Here is a 27922-nt window from a genome sequence, read left to right on the forward strand (position 1 = left end):
AGTGAAACCCCATCTCTACTAAAAATACAAAAATTTGCTGGGCAGGGTGGAATGTGCCTATAGTTTCAGCTCCTCAGGAGGCTGAGGCAAGAGAATCACTTGAATCCAGAGGTGGAGGTTGCAGTGAGCCAAGATCGCGCCACTGTACTCCAGCCTGGCAACAGAGTGAGACTCCGTCTCAAAAAAAAAAAAAAAAAAAAAAAGAATATATCAAGGTGTTACTTGGCAGGTTGCTTCACTTCTCTGAGCCTCAATTTCCCCACCTGTAAAATTGGGATAAGAATTTTGCCTTCCTGAGCTGTAGGGATTAAGTGAGATAGTGGATGTAGCTCGTGGTAGATGATCAGTGCCTGGCAATGCACATTTGAAGGCTGGCTTCAACACAAGGAGGCGAGGAAGCCCTCCTGCTCTAGCTCTGAACAGAGCCCTTGGAGCTGGCACGCGCAGCTCATTCACTGGCTCATTTCTCACAGTGTCCAAAACTGTCTCATGTGCATGGACTATACCTCTTTTGAATAATAACCCAATAATCATCTCCTTTAGGAAATAAGAAAAACAAATCAGCTGTCTTCTTCCAGGCAGTGCTCACCAACTCGATTCATTTCTGTTGACATCATATGCCCTGCCTCCTTTCTCTTCCCCCACTAAGCTGAAAGCTCTTTTAGAAGAAAGATGCCTGGTCTCTCCCATGTCACAGCAGGACTGGGGTTGGGGGCCAAGACTCCAGGGAGTGCCCGGGCAATGATGACTTCCTTGTCTTTTCCTACATAGGTGGGCATTCACGCTGATCATCATCTCATCCTACACGGCCAACCTGGCAGCCTTCCTGACCGTGCAGCGCATGGATGTGCCCATTGAGTCAGTGGATGACCTGGCTGACCAGACCGCCATTGAGTATGGCACAATTCACGGAGGCTCCAGCATGACCTTCTTCCAAGTAAACCCCATTTGGTTGCTCACCAACATCGGGAACTGGGCAGAATAAAGTTGAGATGTTTGTCTGCTGGAGATAAAAACATCTCTCGTCATCTCATTATCTCTTTTGAACATATAGTTTGGAAGTCCACATGGGGTTCATTTATCTGTTGCTCCACAAAATACACCTGGAATGAGGTCCCAAAAGAACTTTGTGTTAATATCAGCCGGTGCCAGAGTGGTGATACTTGAGGTGATTTTAGGTCTAATGTGGTGGAACTATTTTTTCGTTGCCATAGTTTCATATTTATATTAATGGCCATTAGAAAAAAAGTATATATATGCAGTGAATCAAACTTGTAGTTTTATTTGTATTACTGCATAGAATGGGGTTAACGTATACATTTACATTTTAACAAGTGATTTAAATCGTATAGGTAGTATTTAGAGCAAGATTCATACACGAGTGACTGAAGTTTGAGGAACACCAGCTTAAGACAAACTGGCTTCATTGATTCTAGACTTGATAGGTATCAGATAGGGACCTGTTGTCTTCTTTGAGTTTCCCTTGCAAGGCTCAGGAGAAAGCCCTGCCACAGCGATGTGTTTGCTGTCAGCAAACTGATTGATCGCCAAGACTGACAGCCAGACCAGATGGAATAGTGGTTTTCATGTGCCTCAAGCTCTCTTGGGAAGCAGGTTTCCCCTGGGGTTAAAAGGTGTCTAACCAACCTAATATCCAAGAAGTTCATTTTCACATGAAACAAGTCCAATGCCTTCAGCTTTCTGTTTTCCAGGCAAGTCTCAGTGCCTACTGGCACAGAGCAGTGAAGTCATCGTGCAAACACAGGGTTTGGATAGACCCCCAGAGTTCTCTGACTTGTTATTATTTGTAACACAGCAGCCAGCTTCGTATATGTGATTGATCAACTGGTTTAGGGTGGATAGAAAATAGTGAAACTGCTTCTTCAAATGGTATTTCTGTATAGTCCTAAATGAACCTAAGTTCACTGCCCCAAATTGAGGGACAATGAAGGTACCCAACCAGAATTTCAGTTCTACCGGAAAATGGAGGTTGGCAGTAGAAGAGCTCTTGAGGGTAGATGAGGCAAAACCAATGACCAAATCAGGGCCCTAGTGCCCTGTTGCTTCCTCGTCTTTCTGTAAAAGGTATCAAAGGCACACCCCCCTCCCCTGCCGTTACACAGTGACAGTGAACATCTTGTGTTGAGACACAGAAAGGGAAAAGGTTCTTGTCTGTGATTGGCGGGTAGAGTAGAGGAAGGGTCAGCATCTTAAGGTGCACTTTGATTCCCTCTCTTTTTAAATCAACGTTTCCTTCCTCTTTTCCCAATCCTGCTTCCTTTTGTTCTTTTCCCAGAATTCCCGCTACCAGACCTACCAACGCATGTGGAATTACATGTATTCCAAGCAGCCCAGCGTGTTCGTGAAGAGCACAGAGGAGGGAATCGCCAGGGTGTTGAATTCCAACTACGCCTTCCTCCTGGAATCCACCATGAACGAGTACTATCGGCAGCGAAACTGCAACCTCACTCAGATTGGGGGCCTGCTGGACACCAAGGGCTATGGGATTGGCATGCCAGTCGGTATGCGGGAGAGGAACAGCCTCTTTGGGTAGCTTTGTCCAGACAGGGTCAGGGTAGATCAAACCACTGAAAGCAGCATTGAATCCAGTAACCCCTGTTGCTAGAACCAGTTTAACAGTGACTTTAGATGGGCATTCTAAAGTTGTTGTTTTTTTTTTTTTTAAAGCAAACACACATATTTCTTTTACTCAACAACCAGTGCTCAATCCTTGATTATTAAAGAGTTAGTTGATTAGCTACTGATTGATTAACTGACTAATTTAAAGGGCTAATACTAATTATTAAAGAGCATTGATGCCTTTGGTGTGTATTTAGGCCTTTTGTTCCTCTTCTTGCTTGCTACCCCTTGGCCATTTCTCTGTTGATTGCTATCTCTACTAGCAGTGGAAAGAAGGATGAGATGGTGAAATTCAAATCAGTTAATTTTGCTATTTGTTAGCATCACCAGTGAAAAGTTTACTTCTAAAGGGGACGGCCATGATTAGATGAAATGGCTTTTAAATTATTTGTGGATTTCACTGATCCATCTACAGTAGGTTGGTGTGGGTCATTGAGAAGGGGCGGGAATGCTCTGGTGTTTGGCCTGCTGACTGGGTGTCACCCCGTCTCATTCTATGAATAGGAGGGTAGAGATGTTTGGCTTCCAGAAAGGTATCCTGGCTGTGCTTTTTAAAAGGACATTCACACTTTGGACTTTGAGCCTTCACCTGCTAACAGAACCTCCCCAAGAAGATGAGGAGAGGACATGTTTGGCTGCTGTGGTGATTGTGAAGGGGATCTGTATGTTTCCCCAGCCCCTTCTGACATGCACCCTTCCCCCTCCACACACCCCATAGAGAGCCCGTGCTGTAGAGGGTTGTTCTTGCATGAGGGTGTTCTTGTACAAGGCAACAGGGGAAGAAGCGGGAATCAAGGCCATCAGTCTCTGGGAGAAAATTGGCATACGGTATGCTCATCTTTGTATTTACAGTACACATCCCTGTTGTTGATCTTTACCTTAGCTCAAAACTCTGTAAATTGCAGGATTCACTCACACCTGTGGAGTGTAAAGAGCACAGGCTTGGAGTCAGGCAGACCCCGGGACGTGTTCTAGTTACTGGCTGTGGTACCTTAGATGCATTCTTTAGCCTCAGTTATCTAATTCATAAAATTAGGTTTCTAATACCTACCATATGGGGTTGGGAGGATTAAACCTGATAATCTAGTTAGGTGCCTTACCTTAGTGTCTCACACTGAGCCTGCCTTGGGGGATATTAGTGTCCTTCTCATCTCTTCTATGGTTTCCTATGTTATTACACACACACACACACACACACACATATATATATATATATATGTTTATTTATTTATTTATTTTGAGACAGAGTCTCACTCTGTCACCTAGGCTGGAGTACAGTGGCACTATCTAGGCTCACTGCAGCCTCTGCCTCCCAGTTCAAGTGATTCTCGTACCTCAGCCTCCCGAATAGCTGGGACCACAGGCGTGTGCTACCATGGCCAGCTAATTTTTGTATTTTTAGTAGAGATGGGGTTTCACCATGCTGGCCAGGCTGGTCTTGAACTCCTGACCTCAGGTGATCTGCCCACCTCAGCCTCCCAAAGTGCTGGGATTACAGGCATGAGCCACCACTATTTGACAAAAGCACATGACTTAAATTCTGATCAGAAACCAAGAAAATGAACATAGGTAATAATATGGTTCATCCCTGAACTCTGTACATTATGGCACTAGGAGTTCTGTGAACTGTGAACTGGAGGCTTCACTCCGGGTACTTATAAACCTCCACACCCTCTATATGCCATTATATTTCACTGGTGTCCACTAATAATACAGATTATGGACCCCTTTGAGAGATATACTCACTGACATTTTGTTTCAAGATGATAGTGTGAACTGCAAAATGAACTTAAGGCACACCTTGATGATACTCTAGCAATTTAACACATTTTACCTAAATTTCAAATGCTTCCAAAGTTTTCGTGGAGCAAAACAATGGAGAGTTGGGGTAAGACAGACCACAACTCTAGAAATTTTCATCAATAACCAAGGAAAAGTGAAAGGAAATGCGTTTGCTGTATATCTGACATGACACTGTTTTCACATTTTATCTCACTTCATAGACCCCTGCAAGATGTATGTGGTTATTCCCATCCTGTAGAGGACAGAACTCAGATTCAGAGCTGACAGATTACTTGTCCAAGGTCACAGAATAGGTAGAGAAGCTGGGTTTGAGCCTAGGATGCTTGTCTCCAGTCCAGTAATTCATTTACCAGACCATGTTGCCAATGGGTCCTATCAGCTAGAAAGGACAGGATAGGTGGGAAGGTCTACTCGGAGCTAGCCCAGCTTCCCACATGAAGCTGGAAAGAACATTACACAGTTCATTGATGAGCCAGGATTTAGGTCCAGCTGGGGGTATGCCCAGGAAATACAAGCATGTATATCATTCTTAAGTGGAATGTAAGAGCCTAACTATGGAATAAGCAATGTGGTTGGACCCAGGAAAATTAAGAGAAACAAAACAAGGAACAAGATGGAAAATTAATCAGGTGGCTTAGGAACTAAGTAGGCAACCAACGAGTAAGCAGAATAGGCCTTTCATGTGGCCCCTGATGTGTTAGGAGGTTGGGTTGAACATGCCTTCAAACTGCTTGAACTGCCTTGCTGGGCTAGACCATTCTCTCTAAACCTGGAATGTTCATTAGCCTCACCACCTAACAACCTCTGTTAGACAACTCGTTCATGTGTCCATTCACTGCAGATGTGTAATAAGTACTTACTGTATTTGAAGCTCTGCTGGTGTTTGCCCAAATCACTTGCACACATTCAGTGCTGCAGGCTTGGGGTTCGGGTCCAACTATGTGTAAGATGTGTAATAAGTACTTACTCTACATGAAGCTCGTTGGTGTTTGCCCAAATCACATGCACACATCCAGTGCTACAGGCTTGGGTTTGGGTGTCCAAGCAGAGTTGTATCTATAGTAGGGAAGGTTCTACCGTGGAGCCGTGGGCTGTCACGGTTGGAAGAGATCTGGGAGATGTTCTGGTTCCTTGCCTCTTAAAGTGTGGTCCATGGCCCAGCAGCATGGACATCACCTAGGGGCTTGTTGGAAATGCAGACTCTCAGGCCCCACCCCAGGCCTACTGAATCAGATTCTGCAGTTCAGCAAAATCCCCAGGTGATTGCAATGCACGTGAAAATTTCAGAAGCACTCATCTGTTTGTTCCAAGCTCTGCCTGATCCTTCAGAGTAGCCTTTCTCCTCTGGGGCATCTGTCCACATCCAGCCTTCATAGAGTTTGGGCAAGGAAACTGGGCAGCTTAGTTGTTTTCCAGCCTCTTGGCAGCTTTTTCTTAATAATCTCAGGCCTCAGCCTGTGCTGAGACATTGAGCTTTCCATGGTTTGATTTAAGCCTGTTTTTGTGATTAAACCTAAATTCTAGAACCAAAGCTCCTTGGCAAAATTGCATTAGAAAAATTAAAAAAGAATAGTACTGAACAGAAAAAAAAACCTTCTTTTGAGGAGGGAAGGAGGAGTGGGAGAAACAGGGTGATGGACAGGCCAGTGGGTTCTCGTGCGCTCAGAAGGCAGCGCTGAGGATGGGGAACACCTGGTGACCTGATTCTCACACTCTGGTGTGGCTCTTCTCTCACTGATTGGTTACTTCTCTGGATAAACAGTTGTCAGGTGTAACGTAGTGAGAGTTACAAGTGCCTAAGAAATTGATTCACTTATTTATTTTTGAAACGGAGTCTCACATTCTGTTGCCCAGGCTGGAGTGCAGTGGTGTGATCACTGCCCCTGTCTCCCAGGTTCAAGTGATTCTTCTGTCTCAGCCTCCTGGGTAGCTGGGACTACAGGTGCACACCACCACACCCAGCTAATTCTTGTATTTTACTAGAGATGGGGTTTCACCATATTGGCCAGGTTGGTCTTGAATTCCTGGCCTCAAGTGATCCACTCTCCCAAAGTGATCTCGGCCTCCCAAAGTGCTGAGAATGAGCACTTTCTCATTCTCATTCTCTGTGCTTTTTAAAAGGACATTCACACTTTGGACTTTGAGCCTTCAAAGTGGCATGAGTCACCGTGACTGGCCATGAGAAATTAATTTAAATAAAGTAGAAATTGGACACACCTAAGAGGTTTGTGTCACAGAAGCACAAACTCTGGCCTCCTGGAGGTGGATTGGATACTTTGCAGCCAGTGTCCTGGGTGTTGGTGGGCAGGTTGTTTAACCAGAATAGACCATCTTTTTAATTTAGAAAGTGGTGGTGTCCGGCTGGGAAGGTGGATGGTACGACTGCCTGGAAAGCCTTTCCTTGACCTATCTTGGGGTGTTGGGCCATGGGCTGGATGCGCCAGTCAGCATGGAGAGAAGGGAAGTAGAAAAACCTGAGAACCCTGCGTGAAGCCAGAACGCCGCACTCTTCCGGGGAAGTAGAGAGCAGTGGCCCCAGGGGCTCGCCCCATCCGCTGCATCTGTCTGTCCCCTCTCGAGGTGAAAGCAGGCAGGGTGGCCAGGAGGTGTGCCGGGAAGGGGAGCAGAGTGACCCCTAACAGGGCATTCACAACCTGTGTCCTGGGCTCTCCTGTGACCCCCGCAGGCTCGGTTTTCCGGGACGAGTTTGATCTGGCCATTCTCCAGCTGCAGGAGAACAACCGCCTGGAGATCCTGAAGCGCAAATGGTGGGAAGGAGGGAAGTGCCCCAAGGAGGAAGATCACAGAGCTAAAGGTAAGGACGTTCAGGGCCATCCTCCTCCTGCCCTAGAGGACCAAAGTAGCTTGTTTCTCATGTTCAAATTCCAGGTACACATAATGACTTCTAGGACCCATCGCGAACCGCCTTGGAAGGAACCTAGGTATAAGCTGGGCTGGCAGGGGGTCAGGTCTGTCCCAGGGTCTTGCGTATCACGGGCACCCAGTGTCCACCTGGCTTCCAAGTCCTAGAGACTCTGCCTCCATGGTGTTTCTTGAACCCAGCTGCCTCTGACCCCTAGCACCACGGCTTCTACCCTGCCCCGTGCTGCATTGTCTCACACCTGTGTAATTACAACCGCCTGGTTTTAGTTTCCCATTCTTGCGTCTCTACAATATATTCTCCACTACTAGCTAGAGTGATCCTTTTTAAAAATGCAAATTCAATGTCAGGATTCCCCTGCACAAACCTTCCAACGGTTTCCCATCCCACTGGGAATAAAATTCAGGGCCCTATATGATCTGTTCCCCTTCAACCTTCCTCTCTTCTCTCTGGTCCCCAAGCCTCCCATCTGGCTCTTCCACCCCAGGGCCTGTGCACCTGCTCCCTCCTCCTGGCCTCTCTTTGAAGAGCTCTTCACTCCTACCCTACACATGTCTCTCCATCACCTTAACCCCACCTTATTTCCCTTCTCAGACCTCATCGCTACCTGATATTATATTTCTTATGTATTTGTTTACTTTCCACTTTCTCTACTAGAATGTAAGCTTCATGAGGGCAGGGTTGGTCATCACAGGGCTGCCCACAGAGCTGGACATGTGGATATTTTATCAAATGAATGAGCGAATGTTAAATTTGGCTAAATAGAAAGCAGTCCCTGACTAAGATGTTTGGTTAAGGAGTGTTGAGGGTGCCTGAGCACCCAGGATTTTCTGTAGGGGAACACTTACCCTAGTTTGCCCAGGATGGTATAGTCTTGTTTCTATCTGTTGTAGATCAGTTAATGCCTATTAATTATTTCTAGACAGCTTTCATTCTCAAAGTGGCCTGGTTTAGACAATAAATCATACGGTCACATACCGTATCTACTACTCCATCTACTGCAGCCTTGTTAAATATGCAACAGATTTACCTGTCCATGCTCTGCCTGAGGAAGACAGCTGAGGAACAGAATGAAGGATATCATGTGCTTGTCTTTTCTGCTCAGCATGAATGATTGTCCCTAATGAGACAGCGAATGAATAACTATGTGATTCTCAGTGTCTAAACGTGGATCTCTATCTTGCAAGAAGAGGTCTCAACAATATGGATATATGGAGCAATTATTTTTTATAATTTAAAGGAAATGCTGCTCTCAGAGGAACTGAGTGAGGCCACACACTTCTTGGCTCTTCATTCCCCAAAGGCCAGATCTGACCATGGGGAAAGCAGTGGACATGAATGGACACAGGGCATGGGCAGACCTCATTTCAGTCCCGTCTCCACCGACCGCGAGTCTGTGAGTTTCAGCACATTAGTTAACAGCGCTGAGCCCTCATTCCTTTATCTGTAAAATGAGTTCAGTAAGTAACACACGGTAGGGCTGCTGTGAAGGGAGAGTGAAAAAGCACAGAGCTTGGCTCCTCCCCGGGCCCAGTGTATCGTAGCTGTCACTGATCTGCATCCTAGCACTGTACTCGGCTGCTCTCTGAACTTCCGGGCTGTCTGATTCCATCAGCTGCCTGCAGGGGAGTTATTTTCAAGGGTCAGCCGGATATTCCATCAATAGGGATGTGCTGAGTGACAGTGAGGTGTCCTAGCACATCACTTCACACGCCTGGGAGTAAGAAAGCTCTGCAGACTTACCAGCAAGCGTCTTAAAGTGACTTCTGGAAACAAAATTAACTTACTGGAAGCGGTCAGCACACAATTACTGACACTTGCCAAATTACAGTTAAATGCTAGGGGGTGAAGTGCGGAGATTACTTCTGCTTGTTCAGAGTAATAGAAAATGGGGGATATGCAGAAAAAAGTGTCAAGACACTTCTGTGGATTGGATAGAATGAACTAGATTTTGAAGATGCCCAGGACCTCAATAGGGCAACAGTGTAGGAGGAGGGCATTGCAGGCAGATAAGCACCTTGAAGACGGGTGTGGAGCGGAAGTCAGCGCAGTGGGCAGGGCTGTGTGCAGGGGCTGTGGGTGGTCCAGATGGAACAGAGAAGAATTCGCATTTGGGGAGTTGGATTGTGTAATCGGTTTGTACTAGGGAAGGTGTGGGTAGCAAAATGCTCCTCCACTCCCTCTCCGAAAAAAAGAGATGGATTGGAAACATGTGGCTGGACCTGGAATAGCTAAAATAAAATTGGATTATTGTCAGCATATGTTAATGTTGCTCTGTGATAACAGTGAGCTAAAGGATGGCAGGAAAGAGGGCCATCTCACCTCCGTCTGCAGGGAAACAGTAGTAGTGGTGTGCTCTGCAGCTGTCTAACGTGGAAATGGGGAGGTGAACCTGGGGCCCACAGCAGAGGACCTTCTGCTAATCGATCCTTCCTCTGATTGATAGATGAAATAGAAGAAATGTCTAGGTATCTGTCTTCCTAGAAACCCTTGATCTCCCTCTCCCCTCACCACAGTGGGTTGGGGGCCTTCTGTGACTTTGGACAGAGCCCTCAACACACTATGCTGCAATCTTGGTCTCCTCTGCTCAGTTGCTGGCACCTTAGACCCAGACTCAGTCTCATTTGCTTCTGTGGTCCTAGCCTCCCCAACAGAGCCAGGCACATAGTAGTTACCCAGTGTTTGTGGGATGTGTGATGAAAACTGCCGCTAGCTGTCGGAAGCTACCAATTGTTGTGTTCTCCTGGGTCATGCTAACGTGACTCATGAGACTGTGCTTGAAGTTACTTTCCCCAATAGCCCTCGCACCAGGAGCTGTCCGCTCACAGTCAGTTGTTCCTGCCTCTGAACAGCTGACCGAAGGCATATGGTGGTGCAGAGGTGCTGGAGAAGAGAGAGGCCTGAACGAGCAATTAGGGCACAATGAGAGGTTTGAATAGTGTCCCCAAGCTGCGAATGTGCGCATCCATCCCTTCTTCCTCAGGCTGAAGGGCTCTTCAAAAATCAACACTTAAGACATTTATTTTCTGTCTGTTGACATTTTTCCCCCCTATAGACAATAAGCAACTCAAGGACAGGGACTGTGTCTTATTAATTTTTGTGTCCTGATGCCCAGAACATCACCTGCCATCAGTGTTTGATGAAACAATGAACAATTCATTTACAATCGATAAATGAATAGGTGAATGAGCAAGCATCTCAAAGTCCTCCTGACTTTGGAGAAGGAAAAGTCTGGAAAGCCTTATCTTATGATTGTTTCCTCTGAAACGGGAGCCCAGCACCCCAAATGTTGGCATGGAAAGTATTCATGTAGCTCTCATTGCTGCCAACAAACAGCGTGGTAAACTGCTGTGTACCAGGCACTGTGCGGGGCTCTGAAATTACCAAAAGGAACACAACCTGCCCTTGCCCTTAAGAGGCTTAGAAGCTAGAGAGAGGCACAGATCGTTGCTGTAATGGTTGCAGTGTGGGAGAGTTTTAATAGTGGTATAAAGAGAATGTCTGGAAGCCCAGAAGAGGAAGTGATGAATTCTGCGGAATGGTCAGGGAAGGTTTAAGGGCACATGGCCCGGACCTGGAAGCATCCCGTAGGAATGGCTGCTTTAGGACTGCTGTGAGGCACAGGTGTTATGCTGAGAACTCGGTCTGAAAAGGTAGGATGAGGTTGGACTTAAGAGAGAGTTGAAAACTGGGTAAAGGTATTTGGACTGCAACCAGTCTGTCTCACGCATTTTCACAGGAGGAACCAAAAGCAGAGGAGACCAAATGGGAACTGCTGGGGATCTAGGACATTGTCTAAAGCAGCCTACTTGTTCGGAATTTCCTGAAAATCTTCTGTTTTGTCCTAAAAATACGTGTGAATTTTGCATCTTACTCTGTAATATAGGCATGTTTATTTAATGTAAGAATGTTTTTTCCCACCCAAGCCGTAAGTAAAATCAGTGTCCCAGGAAGATGTCCTAACAGCATGCCACAGCTTTGCCAGACTCCTTGGCACAGCAACAGTGCCCTGGACTGGGTTTGGGAGAATTGGCAGTAGCCATCAAAGGTTCTGGGGTGAGATGTGGCACACAGAAAGCAGGTGTGGTGGGACGGAATTCTGAGCTCTTGGTGGCATTCATGGTCCCAGGGGATAGTTATTGCCTCGGGAGAAACCAAGTCAAATTACTGGCTTTAAGTTCCAAAATAAGTTCTTAAAGCTCACAGCAGACATAATGTCCTTGGAGAGCGAGGTTTTTGATTTGCTAGAGAAGTATTTTGGAATACAGAAGGTTAATTCCTAATAGAATCTGGGCAAAAAGTTGATGCTAGAAGTAGGAGTAAAAAAAAAAAAAAAAAAAAAAAATTAGAAATAGAAAAACCAGGCCACCAACTCTGCAAATCAGATAAAAGGATGCCCTGGCCAGGACAGGAGCTTCTGAGCAGGAAGTGACGTGTAAAAATGTGCTTGGTCCTTGCCCTCCTGGGAGCCGGCAAGTGGCAGATAGCACTCCCAGAATTAGCTGGGTATTCCAAGCGTTCTAAAGAGATTTTTACTTGTGCAGGGGCTGTGGGTGTACATGTGGAGCAGAGAAGAATTCGCATCTGGGGAGTTTGGCTGTGTAATGAGTTTGTACTGTGGCATGACGCATATTTCTGGAGTTTAGCAAACCCCAGAAATATGTGCCATGCCTCAGTGAAGTGGGGGACGTAAGAGGTGGCACATAGGGACCCACAGCAGAGGGCCCAGTGAAAGGCCTGAGTTTTCCTTAACTCCAGACAAAGATATTGGAAATCTAAGTGGACTACAGCATAAGACCAGACACCTATCCCCACCCCAATACAATGACACAACCACAAACCTGAAATACATCCCGGAAAGAAGGGGGAATGGAGAAGACACTGGATTTAAGCGAATTTAAACATGAAATGACTGAAAAGTCTCTTATGTTTTTGCCCATGTGGTAGAAATGGAAGTTGGAGGTGGAATAGAAATACAAAGTTATAATTGTTGCAGTTGTTGGCCTTGGAAACAGTTCCGCATCCACAATAGATTAGATGGTTCCACAGTTTTGGAAGACTGCGCTGACAGTGGAGTTCAGGGTGGAGGGAGAGGGGAGGCAGAGAGGGAGATCAGGCTTCCAGGAAAGATGGAAAGAAGTGAACAGGAGGCCTCTCTCCACTGCACTTTGGGACCAAATGTTCCCTGGCATGAAGAAGAGAACTGAACAGATGAAAGGGAAAATAAACAGTGGAAGTCATCCTGCCCAGGTCCCAAATGCATCCGAAGATTTCTGGGTGCCATCAGCCAGCCAGTGTTAACTTGTCTCTCTACGGTCATCCTTTGGAACAAGAGGGTGAGCTGTATTAATAAGAGGCAATGTTTCAGAGTGGGGCTGTGTGGGAGATGCTATGCAAATCACTCTGAAAGCCAGGACTTCAGCTGCTGTCCCAGCCATAGCTGCTAGTGCCAGTTTAATGTGGTGGCCCCATTTGTGCCATGGCTGGAGCCCAAGCAAACATTACTCAGAGAGGCTAAGAGGCTTCTTGGCCAAGCGAAACTGCATGTGACTTCTTCCAAACCAAGCAAGAGCCACTAGCCTGAAACGGAAGGTGCCATTGCTTGATTGATCTCTCTCGTAAATTAGCTGTCAAACTTACTGTGCTGTGTCATTCATTGTCCAAGGGATTTGGAAAAACAGGACCAACATGACCCAAACATCTCTTCCATTAAATCATTTTTTTTTTTTTTAAAGACAGATTCTCATCCTGTCACCCAGGCTGGAGTGCAGTGGTGCTATCTTGACTCCCTGCAACCTCCAGCTCCTGGGTTCAAGCAATTCTCCTGCCTCAGCTTCCTGAGTAGCTGGGATTACAGGTGCTTGCCACCACGCCCAGTTAATTTTTGTATTTTTAGTAGAGATGGGATATAACCATGTTGGCCAGGCTGGTCTCTAACTCCTGACCTCAAGTGATCTGCCCCCCTCGGCCTCCTAAAGTGCTGGGATTATAGGCGTGAGCCACCGCACCCGGGCTTTACGTCTTTAAGTGTTCACCAAGAATTGAGACCTAGGAACATTGTTTTTCTTGTGTCTCAGGCTGAACAGAGGGCAGTAGCTTTCACCTGCTTTCCCAAGCAGCTCCTAGGTGATCTTTCTTTTTTAGAATTTCAATCAGTTGGCTTTCACGTGTGCTTAAAGGAAGGAGAGAAATATGGAATGGGCAGAGAGGGATAGAGGTGAAAGGAACTATGAGTGGGTCTGTTTTTCGGAGACCTCTGAAACTGAGAGTGGCTGCAGTTTTAATTAGAATGTACCAGACGACGTGCCAGTGCCTAACATAATCCTTTTCTACTTTGTTATCCTATTAAAATGCGAGAAATTTCAAAGAAAAGGAACTGGTGCTTACCCCACTTCTAATCCAATATTACAGCTCAAACATTACTGCCAAATCCAGAGAAGAATCCTAACATTGTGATAATGCCACCAATCCCGAGTCTTTGTGCCAGGTCTTGCTTGCCTCTGGTAAGAGCCACAACATTACCCCTTAGCTTCCTCGCCCCCTCTGACTCTCCCTGCCCGTAGCTGGGTGACTGTCCACCTCCCTACCTCGCTAAAAAAATGAAACAGCAGATCCTGTGGAAAACTGGAGATTACAAAAAGGAACAGGCTCCATTCCAAGCTGTTTCATTTTCTTCTGCCTTTTCTTTTCAAAAAACATTTATTTATTTATTTTCTCACTTAGCTGCTATAAAAAGAAATATCGCTAGCCACTCACAGATGCCGGCATCCCAATTCAAGGAGATTGGATTACTGAAGTCTTTGCAGAACAATTGCTAGACAAAAAGGTGGTTGGTGAACTCCAAGGAAATTAAATACCTTTATCTTGAAAAACACGAGCTCACAGTCGGGCTTCAAAGGAACATAAATACACCACCAGGCTGTGAAAATCAGGGTTCCCTTTCAAAAATGGAAAAGAGGCCAGTGGCATTGACTCACAGAACCCTTAGAAAACAGGAAGTTTGCTGTCTGGCACGGTGGGAATGGAAGTGTGAGACATCTCAGCAAGAGTGGGGGTGAGTGATGGGGGTGGAAGGGGCCCCGGGGATGCTTCCCTCTCTCTTTCTTCTCATGGGGTCCAGCGTAGTTATCCTGGTTCTCTGGTTTCTCTGGAGAGAGCCAGGGCTGGAAACCTGAATGTGGGAATTTAGATAGTGTTTCAGAGAGATGCCGTGGAGGAAGCCTCTCTCTGATCAAATTAGATCTATTTTTGAGAGAGAGAAACTCCAGAGGGATTTCCAGAAACCATGATCACAGCAGAGGCAAAGGGTGGCCCCATGAGTCTGCAACAAAGCAGGTCGAATTGTTAAGACTTCAGCTCACTGTTGTCTGGAAACTGGGCCGAGATTAAGCCAACAAATCATCGATTCAAACATGTGATGTCATGTTCTGAAGGACAGAAGGGGATTTTATAAGCTGAGCTGTAGCTCACACATAGACCCCCTTACCCCTGCCCTGTGTCCCTCTAGAGGTTCCCAGGAATGTGTTCAGTCATTAGGATGCCAGGTTGAGTTCTGTCATCGCCCCGCTGCAGCGTGAGTGGATGCCGAGTGACTGGGAGAGGTGGTGTGGAATTGGCCGGCAGGGGGGCCTGGCTTCAGTTTAGATTCGGGCACTTCCACTTGTCAGCCGTGGAACCTTGGGCAAGTTACCTAACTCCTCTGTACCTTGGTTTCCGTGTCAGGAAAATGCAGGTAAGCGTAGTGCCCATTTCACAGGGTAACTGTAAGGATTGAGTTAAAACATTTAGCAGGCTAACTTTGCTCGTAGTAAACACTCATAAAGGTCAGCTTTACATATATACAGAGCGTTAGCTTTGGAATCAAACTGATCTAGAATTTACATTAGTTATGAAAACATGGACAACTTAAGTTCTCTGAATTTCTGTTTCTTTAACTATAAAGTGGGGACAATGGGCCTTCTCTATGGTGTTTTTAATGATAATTGAATGAGATAGCAAATGAAAAATGAGGTACTTGAGCTCATATTTTGATGGATTATAAGCACCCTCCCATAGCTTGTGTTTTGATAAATTGCAAAATTTATCAAATACCTCTCCCATCCCTCTTCGGGTTTGAGTCCCTTTTGCCTACTTTTCTCCCATTATTCTTTCCAGAATCTGCTAGGTCTAGTCACCAGATGCCTTGGTGAATGCAAGACGAAATGTCAAGCTTACCATTTCAACATGATGAATCACTTTGCATTTTCTGGGAAGGTCATGTAAGTCAGTTTATACCTGGGCACATGAAGTTGCTATTTACAATCCCTGGAGATCGGACTATTTGATATACTTGCATGGCTATAGGTGAATATAGTTCTGAAATAGAAAGTGCTTGAAAGCCTTATGGGTCCAAGAATTCATGTTCTTGTCCAGTGCTCTTGATGAGCCAATGTGGCACAGAGCTTTAGCACCTAGCATAGTGCCCAGCTCATGGAAGCTTCTCAGTCAAGATCTGTTGACCAAGGTCAAAGAGCAAATACATTGTCTCTTGCCGGGATCTCGTGGCACTAGTCAGTCCTCTCTCTGTGCGAGTGGATTCTCTGCACCTGCCTCCATGGCTTTTATGGTCTCTGCCTTTTTTCTCAGTCTTCCCTCACTGTTTGTTCAAAAGGAGCTTTTCCTCTGTATTTTAGTTGCAGATTTCCACAGTGCTTCGTGGAGATGTGTGAGGGTTTTACGGGCTAGGACACAAGTGTACCTGAATCCAAGAAGTGGTTATTAGCCAGACGGAACCAAAGGAAGAGCAAGTGGGTGGGTGGAGACTCACATCTCTTCACAGGTGCTCTCTTCCAGGGTGCCCTTCCCGTTCTTAGTTCAAGAGACAAAGAACATTATTCGTTTGCATTTGTGAACTATCATTTTGTGGGCAAAATATTTGTGGGCAATCTGCGGGTGACACCAAAGTTAGTATTTAGCCAACCAGGAGTTTGTGGGGAGAGCGTGATTCTATTTCAGTGACTGCAGCTGATTGCTGGGGCCTAGCTGAGGCTCAGACTCAAGTGTCAGGAGAAAGTCCCAGTTTGTAAAGCCATCTGCCTGCATGGCTTATGCGTGGTCCCATCTGAAGAAGGGAAGGAAAGAGATGACTAGATGGCTTCCCAATCCCCCTTGCCGGTGCTGAGGCATCTGTGAGTGCCACGTGGGCCTTGTAGGCTGGAGGGAGTTCACATCAAGGGCCCCTTCTGATGAATGTTGATGTGCTGTGGAAGGCATTTGACTTCTAGAGAATGACTGATGACAGTGTTAAATGGAACTGCTGTGCTCTCCGAACTCTCCCTTCCCACTCCCCACTCCATCTGTTTTTCAACTCTGACTCTGCCAGCAATCTATTCTTGCTTCCTCTTTCCAATAACTTCCTCAAGGCACAAATGGTATTCAAGCCTTGCTTCTGTGAGGAGGAGGCCACTCAGCCAGGAATCAGGACTCTGGAGCCAACACCCATGATTAACATGCTGGCCCTGAAATGCGAGAAGCTAGGAAAGAAAGACTATGGGGTGTTTCAGTGACTCATGGTTTCTGCCAGCCTCCTGTTAAACCTCAGCTCCCCCAAAAGCTTTCCCTGATCTAATAAAAATTGTTCCAGTGCAGACCACATGCCTGTTGATAACTGTCCCAATACCCCCACCCAACACAGGCAGTCCATGTTGTGAATTGCCCATGTCAATATTCAGTCCCCTTTAGCCACCACTCAGTACAGTCTGGGCCGTCTTCCTCTATGACCAGGCTGGAGCACTCAACCAGAGCTGTCACATTTTACCATTATTTCAAACCAAATTTAATTAGAAAGGAATACATATGGGTCCAGAGCTTTTGGTAATGCAGCCGTCTACATCTGGAATTCTTTGTCCTCTCTCTTTCTGCTCATTCTTTCCACAAACATTTACTGAGCTCCTATAATGGGCCAGGTACCATGACTGTGAGGTTGTAGAGTTGAGCAAGGCATGGTTCTTCCCCTCAAAGAACTCGCAGTGTAGTGGGAAATCCAGATATATAAACTAGTGTATTATTTTATGCATAATAGTGATAAACAAGGTATTATTAGTAAAACACAAAAGTAGTATCACTAAAAGTCAGGTAAGAGTAAAGAAGGCAGCCTGGAGGAAGTGACCTCTGAGCTAAGTCTTAAAGGAAAGGTTGAGTTTAGCCAGGTGTGTGTCTCGGGAGTAGGGATAGGTTCCAGGCAGAGGAATTAACAGGAGCAAAGGTATGGAAGGTAGGAGCAACGATGCTGTGTGCTGGGAACTATAAACAATTCTGTGTTACTTGAGAATGTGTCACAGTTAGATTTTGCATTTCAGAAAGATCAGTGAGGCAACTGTGTAGTATGCAGAGTTGAGGAGGAAATGGCTACAGGGAGGGAAATAGTTTTAAAGGCTACTGCAATAGTCCAAGCAAGAGATGGTGGGTGCCTAAACTAGGGAAGTGGCAGGAGGAATAGAGAGAAGGGTAAGAAATTTAAAAATATTCAGGAGGCAAAATCAGCAGGATTTGGTAATAGCCAAGACATGGAGGAGGGATAGGAGACCAAAGGTAGGAAAATGAGAAGAAAATGTGCCCCAGGCCAATCAAAGGAGATTGAGGAGATCGGAAGAGAGTGATAAGAAATGGCTTTATAAAATGCCAAGACTGACACGTGACTGACGATTCAAATGCTAACAAAGGTCATGCAAGATTAGGACTAGAAAATTTCCATTAGGCTAGAAACAAAATGTTCATTGGTGACCATAGCAAGGGTGGTTTTAGTGGTGCAAGACAAAATTGCATGGGATGAAGATTGAATAGCAAGAACAAAAGAGTATTCAAAACAGAATTATTTTCTCCTTTAGATATCATAGACAGAGTTACTTGGAGCTTAAAAGCTTTTTGAGTGTCCAAATTATGTTTGAGGTCTGAAAAAAATTACTGGTTTCAGAATGCAAAAAGGAAACTGCAAAATTAAATTAAGACATGTTTAATTAAATATCTCCAAAATGTAACATTGTTTCAACTTCATTAATCTTTAAATTTAATGTTCATAAAAACTTCATTACATGTAGAAATAATTTATTGGTTATATTTTTAATTTTGCAACATTCTTTTGTATGTATGTGCAATGATTGCTGAGAAATCACAGCCAATTTTAAGTTAACTGTATCTTGCCACTCAGTAATATCAGAAGCAAAAATTTTTTAATGCATTTAACGTAAGATGTGGGTGCATTTTGTTCTACTTGCTTTTATGTGAGATGGGTCCTCCAAATGTAAGTGATTTTAAGGGCTTTTAGAAGGTCTTAAAATAGTTCTGATGTAGACAACTCTCAAAATCCTTGGCCATGGAAGGAGAGAGAAGTGTTGGATTAGACAGAGCTGGAGACAGTAAGGAGGATTTCTTTGTCTTTAAGGAGGGAGAGACATGAGTATGTGAATGTACTGAGGGAGAGAGCCAGTGGAGAGAAGATTGGAGGAGGACCAGGGAGGTGACTGATAGGGAGGCAGGGGGCACAGCTGGAACACAGGTAGCAGAAGAAGACCTAAAGGGGAAAGAAAACCACCTCTACAGAAACAAGAGGAATGTGAGACCCTCTGCAAAGGGGCCCTTATCCTATTTTCTTTTGTTTTTTGTTTTTGTTTTTGAGATGGAGTCTCACTCTGTTGCCCAGGCTGGAGTGCCAGGGCACGATCTCGGATCAAGTGGCAGCCTCCGCCTCCTGGGTTCAAGTGATTCTCCTATCTCAGCCTTCCAAGTAGCTGGGATTACATGCCTGGCTAATTTTTGCATTTTTAGTGGAGACGGGGTTTCACCATGTTGGCCAGGCTGGTCTCGAACTCCTGACCTCAAGGGATCCTCCTGCCTTGGCCTCCCAAAGTGCTAGGATTACAGGCGTGAGCCACTGCACCCACCCCCTTGTCCTGTTTTCTATCTCAATCACAACTATTGCCAAGTGATGGGGGTATCTTGTAGAATCTCAGCAGTCACTTGGGGACTCCAGTTACCTGAGCAGATGGCCGTCCTTCATGTCACCATTGTCATTTCCCCATTCACGAGGGATGTCCACCCAGCCTCCCTCCACAGGGGCTGGCCAGAGAAGGTAATTCATCCGTGTCGCACAGATACACATCCTAATACTCCAGTTCTCACCACCCCTAAATCTGTGGGCTGAAGTATCTGCCTACAAACCCTAGCCAGCTCCTTGGTACATTCCCTCTTAAGTGTCCCTTTTTCATCCCCTCCTTCTTGTGGCTCTTGATGCTCCCAGAGTGAAAACCTTCTACCCAAATGGCCCAGATTAGGGGGACAGGTGTTAACACAAGATGTGGGTGCATTTTCTTCTACTTGCTTTTATGTGAGATGGGGCCTCCAAATATAGGTGTTTTAAGGCCTTTTTGCCCATTTAAGCACCTTCCTCCTGGAAGGTAGAATTGAGTTTTTAAATGATCCCCTATTTTTTATTATTCAAAATAGAGAATTCCCGCATTCACACAGGTACTCAAGAGTTGACTGTGGACCTGCAGATCAGAGTGTATAGTTCATTTGGTGCGTTCATCATGTGAGTCCTCAGCGTCATTCTAAGCAGATTTTCAGTTGTAGGCAGGGATGGCTACTGCACTGTTATTTTAAAAACAAAAATCAGGCATCCACTTAGGACTTTGTGAAAGGAAACCCTGGGCGTCCTGAAATGGCCAGATAGGGCTATTTTTCCAGTTTTCCAAGGTGCAAAAGGTAGCGTCGATTTCTGCTCTGGCCCTGTGACTCCTTTCATAGTACCATGCAAAGTTTACTGCCCCTGACACTGACGAGGCTCCGTGTTCTGTGAGGACACTACCGACTGCACACTCAGATGTGCAAGCATTCCTGAAGAACACGGGACACAACAGACCCTCCTGGATGAAAGATGCCTTCTGATTTCTGATTGTGGCCCCAGTTGAATCAGGGTGTTTTGTGTTTGAGTTTCTCTAATGCCAAAAAAAGCATTTAATTCCATAGCTGAACTCAGTGTTTGACACAGTGGAAATGAAACAGCCACATCATATCCTGTAAGTATGTATTGACTATATACTGTGTGCCAGGTATCGTGCTTTGCAATGAGGACATGACCAGAAACGATGTCTGACTCCCAGGAACTTACAAACTTGCGCAATGCTTCTAAAATTGCCAATTTGTAAACTATTTTTAGGAATGGCTAGAAAAGAATCACCTGTGAAACTTCTGTGAAAATACAGATTCCTGGGCCCCATGTCCAGAGATACTGATTGAGTAGGTCTGGGGTAAGGACTGGGAATCAATATTTTCAGCAAGCTTTCTAGGCAGTTCTGATGGCAACTGGTTTGTGAAGCACTCGTTTGGTGGGATAAAAAGTTTTACTTTCCAGGCCGGGCGCAGTGGCTCACTCCTGTAATCCCAGCACTTTAGGGGGCTAAGGCAGGCGAATCACCTGAGGTCAGGAGTTCGAGATCAGCCTGGGCAACACGGTGAAACCTCGTCTCTACTAAAAATACAAAATTAGTCAGTCCTGGTGGCACATGCCTGTAATCCCAGCTACTCGGGAGGCTGAGGCAGGAGAATCGCTTGAACCTGGGAGGCGGAGGATGTGGTGAACCAAGATTGTACCATTGCACTCCAGGCTGGGCAACAAGAGTAAATCTCCGTCTCACCAAAAAAAAAAAAAAGAAAAAAAAAAAAGTTTTACAGATAAGTATTTTAGTAACATGTTGACAAAGATAGGTAAATAGAATTTTTTCTATCCATGGTTTGGTCAAAACAGTTGCTTTTATATCACATAAATACAATATTAGGAAGACTGAGTAAAACTTTTATGAAACTGTTAGAACTGACAGGTATTTTGGCGTCATGTCTCTCTCTATAAGCTGTCAGAGTTTGCCTGAGCCCTTTTCTTAAAAGGTCCCCACCTCCCAGCCCCAGACACCCTTTGGTAGGCTTCTTGCCAGTGTCCTTGATTGACGGCAAGATCTCTCTCTTCCATTTTATTTCAACTATGCTGCATTTTTTCCCAGATAGATAATTAAATATCTTCAAGGACTGGGTGTCTCTATGTCAGGTAGACTCATGGGTGTCTACTTGAGCATCTACAATACTCAAGTTCTTGTTTAAATGATTTTAGCATTTTTGATACAATGATTGTGTCTTTCTGATCTTTTATTTTTTATTTGTTATCACTTTCTTACAGGCCTGGGAATGGAGAATATTGGTGGAATCTTTGTGGTTCTTATTTGTGGCTTAATCGTGGCCATTTTCATGGCTATGTTGGAGTTTTTATGGACTCTCAGACACTCAGAAGCAACTGAGGTAAACTTTCAAAGGGGTGTGATCCATAGTGTTGGCAGATGGGGTGAAGTTCATCGACTCATGCACATATAAAGTCATTTCTGACGCTTCCCACAGGAAGTGCAGCGAAGAGAATCCCAGTGCCCAGCAGAGGGGATTTGGCTCAATGCTTCAGTACTTAGTAATTATGCAGCTACAGAAGGGGCACTTAACCTCGCCGGGCTTCAGTTTTCTTTGAAACAGCCCAGCCAATACGCATGCGAAAAAGCTTTTATGAACAACAAAGCCGTCTAGAACTATCCTTTAAGATGTAGTTGAGAAAAATAGGTGAAAGTACCAGGTTACTACGGAAAAGACAACCTCAGTCCTTCCATTTCGAGTATGTTTTTGCCTTGCAGGGAAAGATCCTTAGAGATATCCCGACTCAAGAATTTTATCCAAGAATTTTATCTCCCTTCTCGGGGATTTTGAATAAGTTCAGTTCCCCAGCTGTGGCTGAGGGACAGGGTGAACATAAACTTTACCCAGCTTCAACAGTTGGAGAAGAGGGAAGAAGATGTTATCCTGCTCTTCTTCCAGCCCACCCCAGGGAAGATATATAAATCCTTACATGTTAATTGCATTATTAGATTTTTTTTTTTAAGTTACATTAGCCTCTATCTCAGTCTCCCAACTCTGAATCTTCCTAAAACCTTTCCTAATTGGCACTGGGGAAATATCTCACAGCAGGACAAACAGTGCCGCTGGAAGTCTATGGAGTCTGGCCTCACATGGGGCCTTAACACAACACTGCCTGCCAGTCCTGGTCCTCTGTGCTCAGCCCCTTTGCTGTCTCCTTGTAGGACTTCCATGCTGTTGCCCACTCCTCAAGCTTCTCTGCTTCTGCATGCATAGAGCTTCATTTTACTTCCCATCTCCCAAGAAATCAGGAGTGGCCAGCCCTGAATTAAAACCCCCACTAAGCATCTCCCCACAGCTCAGCCACCCTGCAGCTGCAGCAGATAGCCCAGTCCTTCTGCTGTCTCTTCCTTGATCCTGTCTTTCCTCAGCTACTCCAGGATTATCCTCTTTCTCCCCTGTATTTTTTTTCTGCCTGTTCTTTCTCCAATCCACAATTATGAACGCGTCTGCCGTCTTTCAACATAATAGGAAGATTACTATTGCTTGCTCTATCCCTCTCCTCTTCCAAACCAAGGGGATCCAGCTGAGAGAATCTCAGTCTCTATCTCCTCACCCCCATTTTGGTCCGAAACCCAGGGCAGCCTGTCTTCTCCCTACCCCTGCACTGAAAGGCCAGTGCTTAAAGGTCTGACCCCTCTCAGTGGACCAAACCAAAGAGAATCTATTGGGCCTTATTGGACTTCGGCGTGTCTCTTGATGATGGGGATACTTTTTTCCAGAATCCCTTTTCCCTTGCCTTGCATGGCACCCAGATTCTTGGTTCCCCTCGTGTTGCTGTCTCCAGCTTTACTGGCTTTCTCCTTTTGCCCACTCCTTAAAAGGTGGCGGTCTTACTTATTCCCTAAGACCTAGTTTAAGTGTTCCCTTCTTCTTGAATCCTTCCTCATTTCTCCTGCTGTGTCTCAGCAATTGGTCATCCTCCTTCTTCTTGACACCGCTGTAACCTAGGCATGAACCACTTACACACCACATTGCAATTATTTTGGTATCAGCCCCCAACTAGAGGTTGAGCTGCCTGCAGTAAACACTGTGTCTTTTATCCCTATGCTTGACACACAGTAGACAGTCAATAAATCTACATTATTATATTATTGTCACATTTAATAGATTAGGCAGGTGGTACTATTTTTATTGTAGTTATTATTAGAAGAAGAGAGGTTAGGTGACTTGCCAAGAGTCTCTGCTATTTAGTTAACAATTGATGGGGTCCTATAATCCAAGTCGGGAAAACTAATGTAGGCCATATTCCATTAAGTGACATCACCTCTCTATAACCGCTTCACATTTTGTTATTCTCCCCCAAAGCTCACCCATGGTCTGGAAGTACATTGACAAACTCAGCAAGTAGTTAGAGCACTCCAAATAGCTAAAATAAAGAGTCAGTGCTGTGTTACCGATTTGGTTATGGTAGAACAACTGTCCCATTTATAGAATTGGAAGAAAGAACGTGAAAGAACTGAGGACTTCTGCTCCCATATGGTCTAGGAAAGTGTCCTTTCAACTCAGAGTAGGGCACTCAGCAGAGCATGTGCGGGCTTGGAGTTGATAGGTATTGGTCCAAATTCAGAGTCAGCTATTAGTCAATTTTTGGCAATATGCATAACTTCTCTGAGCCTCCATTTCTACATTTGTGAAATGGATATAATAATAATAGTAATCGTAGTAATACAGGCCCATCGGCCGGGCACAGTGGCTCACGCCTGTAATCCCAGCACTTTGGGAGGCCGAGGCGGGTGAGTCATGAGGTCAGCAGTTCAAGACCAGCCTGGCCAACATAGTGAAACCCAGTCTTTACTAAGAAATACAAAATTTAGCTGGGTGTGGTGGCGCGTGCCTGTAATCCCAGCTACTGGAGAGGCTGCGGCAGGAGAATCACTTGAACCCAGGAGGCGGAGGTTGCAGTGAGCTGAGATCGCACCACTGCACTCCAGCCTAGGCAACAGAGCAAGACTCTGTCTAAACAAACAAACAAACAAACAAAAAATACAGGCCCATCTATATTCTCTTTTTTTTTTTTTTTTTTTTTGAGATAGAGTCTCACTGTTGCCCATGCTGGAGTGGAATGCAGTGGCAGTATCTCAGCTCACTGCAACCTCCGCCTCCCGGCTTTATGTGATTTTCCCCACTCAGCCTCCCGAGTAGATGGGATTACAGGCACACACCACCACACCCAGCTAATTTTTGTGGTTTTAGTAGAGACAGGGTTTCACCATGTTGGTCAGGCTGGTCTTGAACTCCTGACCTCAAGTGATTTGCCTACCTTGGCCTTCCAAAGTGCTGGGATTACAGGTGCCCAGCCCTCTCCTGTATTCTTCATCCACAGTTCTGAAACCTAAAAAGCTGGGAGAGTTCCAAGTTCCTTGTAAGTCTGATGCAAATGCACTTAGTGGTGACTTCGCTTGACTGATGTTTGTGGCCTTTATCACATACGGTGTGAGTGTACGTACATATTGCTACAGGAATATTAGTGGGTTTGCATTCAAGTCTGCCCCAGACCCACTGGGTGTGATACATACTATACTGTGTGCATTGTATTACCCTCCTCTTGTTTTTGTTATCATGAGGATACATCCATCTCCAGCTATAACCGGTTGGCTAAAAGAAACAGGAATCTTCAGCCTAAGGAACAGAATGTTCATAGAGACATGGTAGCCTTTTCAGATACTTGAGAGACTGACATGTGGTGGAGGAATTATTTATTTGGTAGACTTCAAGGTCCAAATTTAGCTGGGATCAATGAATGAAAATTTCAGGGACAGAAATTGTTAGCTGGGTAAAAGGAAGCAGCATTTAATGGAAATGTGCAAAAAAAAAAAAAAAAAAGGGAGATCATTGTCTTTGAAGGTGTTCATCAAAGATTGGAGACCAGCTGGTGGGGCTCTTGAATATTATGGTATGGAGGGTGTTTGGACATTAAATGGGAGTGGAGTGAGGAGATGGACTGAAAAGCCTTTATTATCTTCATACCTAACATGACACGATTCTGTGACCGCTGTCCCCCTCATCCCCCATCCCAGCGAACTAGCAAGGGGCCCGCGGTGGCTGGTTGAGGGGCTGGGCCCTGACCTCGCTATCTCCTCCAGGTGTCCGTCTGCCAGGAGATGGTGACAGAGCTGCGCAGTATCATCCTGTGTCAGGACAGTATCCACCCCCGCCGGCGGCGCGCCGGAGTCCCGCCGCCCCGGCCCCCCATACCCGAGGAGCGCAGGCCCCGGGGCACGGCGACGCTCAGCAACGGGAAGCTGTGCGGGGCAGGGGAGCCCGACCAGCTCGCGCAGAGACTGGCGCAGGAGGCCGCCCTGGTGGCCCGCGGCTGCACGCACATCCGCGTCTGCCCCGAGTGCCGCCGCTTCCAGGGCCTGCGGGCACGGCCGTCGCCCGCCCGCAGCGAGGAGAGCCTGGAGTGGGAGAAGACCACCAACAGCAGCGAGCCCGAGTAGTCCCGGCGGCCACAGGACGCGCGGAGGCGGGGCGGGGCGGGCACTGCTGTCAGCCGCGAGCCGGGACTTGTACAGCGTCGACACCTCTCCGGATTTCGGAGCCAGTCACTTTTCCAAAAGATCAAGGAGCCTGACGCCCCAGCCAGAGACCGCGCCCGGTCAGGCAGCGGGGTCCACCCGGAGACGTTGCACCCAAGTGGCAAAGGACGGCCCTCCCTCCTGGGCACAAAGACACATCTTCTCCCAGCGGGCCTTTCCCTCTCGCCAAAATAACAGAGTATAGGGTGGGGGGTCCCTACCCAGACCAGTCCAATGAATTGGTGGAATCATCAGCTGAATTCCCCCTAGTCAGAGGCCAATGTACCCTCTGTCTAGTTCTTACCGAAAAAAAAAAATTAAACTAAACAGGGAAGTTTTTCATTTCTGGATTTGTATATTTTTGTTAATGTTCTTTTCCCTTTCCTCCTCTCCGTTTCTTCTTTGTCATCTTCTCAGTTCTGTTAATTTGTTTTGTGTTTTTTGGAGGGGGAGGCTGGGTTAGGGAATGGAAGCCTAAATAATCCCCATTTCTTCTTCTTCCTGAATTTTGGGATATTGCGTTACCAGTGCATCCGATTTCAGGTGCTTAACTCTCCTTTCTGTATGGTGATTGGGGGCCTGCAGGAGCACAAGAGAAGGGGTCTCGGGAAGAGTCAGATGGAGAGTCTCAAAAGCATTGAAGTAAAGTTGTAGATGCCAAAAAGCAATTAACTCATCGGATACTCAGAGAGACCTTGAAACGCCTGGGATGTCAAGGGTTAATCTGTCTTTTCTTTCCCTTTCTCTTTCTGACTTTCACTGTTACTGTGTTTGATTTGATCTTTTTGTGAATGTAGTCTCTGAAGACAGACAGGGGAGGAGAACAGAATGCACAAAGTGTCCTAGGACTTCGTTTAAGGAGCGGAAAGAGTGGATAGAATTTTCCCATACCATGGCCTTGGCTTCCCGTGGAACATGCTGTTCACAGAGGAGGAAGGACTAGGCCACGCCGTTGGTATGGTGCATACTTTGTCAACTGCATCTCTTTTCAACCAAACTCAGTGGCTGCCTATGAAGCCAGACCCCCAAGACTATCAATCATGGATTGGGTAGTTTCTTGCTACTTAGATGTGAGACCTGGGTGCAAGTGTATGTGTGTGTATGTGTGCGCGCGTGTGCGTGTGTGTATTTATTCCATAGAAAGACCTTAAGTAATCAAGAATTTGCTAGGTTCCTGGGAGAGAGGTGGAGTCTCCTAGTCAATACACAGTCCTGGGAACCAGGAACTCCTGAGTCCTAACCTCAGCTTGAGCAGTAGCCCCCCACCTTGTATGACTTTAGGTAAAGCATTGAACTTCTGTTCCATCCACCAAATAGGAGTTACTGATGCTGTCCAGGTTACCAGGTGACTGCTAGTGACTGCTCTCCATGTGAGAAGTTTGCAGAGTCCAGAGCACACGTGTGATGGGAGGGGTGAGGCTTTCTGCAGCTGCTTGACCTTTGCTTGACTTCACCAATTAGGAGTTTCACGCAGAGAGTTCTCATTTGCTGATGGAAAACAAATTCTATGCAATTTCCGGTTGTAAACTTAGCAAATTCAGAGAGAGAGAAACAAACAGCCACTACCACCACCTCCACCTCCACCACCGCTGCCACCACCTTGAATGGAATTGTCCTCACTTTTGTTGCTGTTGCAAATGTACTAAAATAAAGACATCTTTGGAAGATGACGAGCTTAATTCATGTTTTTGCCATTTGGGTTGGTCGGCATCCTCTTTATGCCAGGACAGTGAGTTAGGGCTGCCGTCCTGGGGGCCGAACGGTACCCTGATTATTCCTGTGAGGGATACTCATTTTGTCCTCACCTGACCTCACTCATGAATTTGAATCCTTTATCTTTTTTCTCTTTAACCATCAAATGACAACAAGCTGTGCAAGACACGTGGGTCTTTTTTTTAAACCTTGCCTTGATCCTCGTGGAGAAACATGGATTTGGTGGGAAGGGCACCTGAAGGCCGGCTGACCACAGACCCCAATGGTGCCACTGTGCTCCAACCTGCAGCTCCATCTCATGCTTCTGACAACGTGGTTCCTACTGTCAGATCACATTTGGGGCGGGAAGGGTGGTTTTTTAAAAAAACTCATTTTTATGAGCAGG

General features: G+C 45.9%; 1 protein-coding gene across 1 annotated transcript in view; it reads left to right on the forward strand.

Moving 5' to 3' along the window:
* Nucleotides 1-27492, forward strand: part of GRIK4 (glutamate ionotropic receptor kainate type subunit 4) — a 332638-nt gene extending 305146 nt beyond the window's left edge. The window contains exons 15-19 of the mRNA XM_028834083.2: nucleotides 772-937; nucleotides 2297-2522; nucleotides 7130-7258; nucleotides 21528-21646; nucleotides 25390-27492. Of these exons, the coding sequence (XP_028689916.1) occupies nucleotides 772-937; nucleotides 2297-2522; nucleotides 7130-7258; nucleotides 21528-21646; nucleotides 25390-25746 (997 nt within the window). The 3' untranslated portion in view covers nucleotides 25747-27492. The remainder of the gene's footprint in view (nucleotides 1-771; nucleotides 938-2296; nucleotides 2523-7129; nucleotides 7259-21527; nucleotides 21647-25389) is intronic.
* Nucleotides 27493-27922: the final 430 nt, after the last annotated feature.

The sequence above is a fragment of the Macaca mulatta genome, chromosome 14 (genome assembly GCF_049350105.2).
Source record: "Macaca mulatta isolate MMU2019108-1 chromosome 14, T2T-MMU8v2.0, whole genome shotgun sequence".
Lineage (NCBI taxonomy): Eukaryota > Metazoa > Chordata > Mammalia > Primates > Cercopithecidae > Macaca > Macaca mulatta.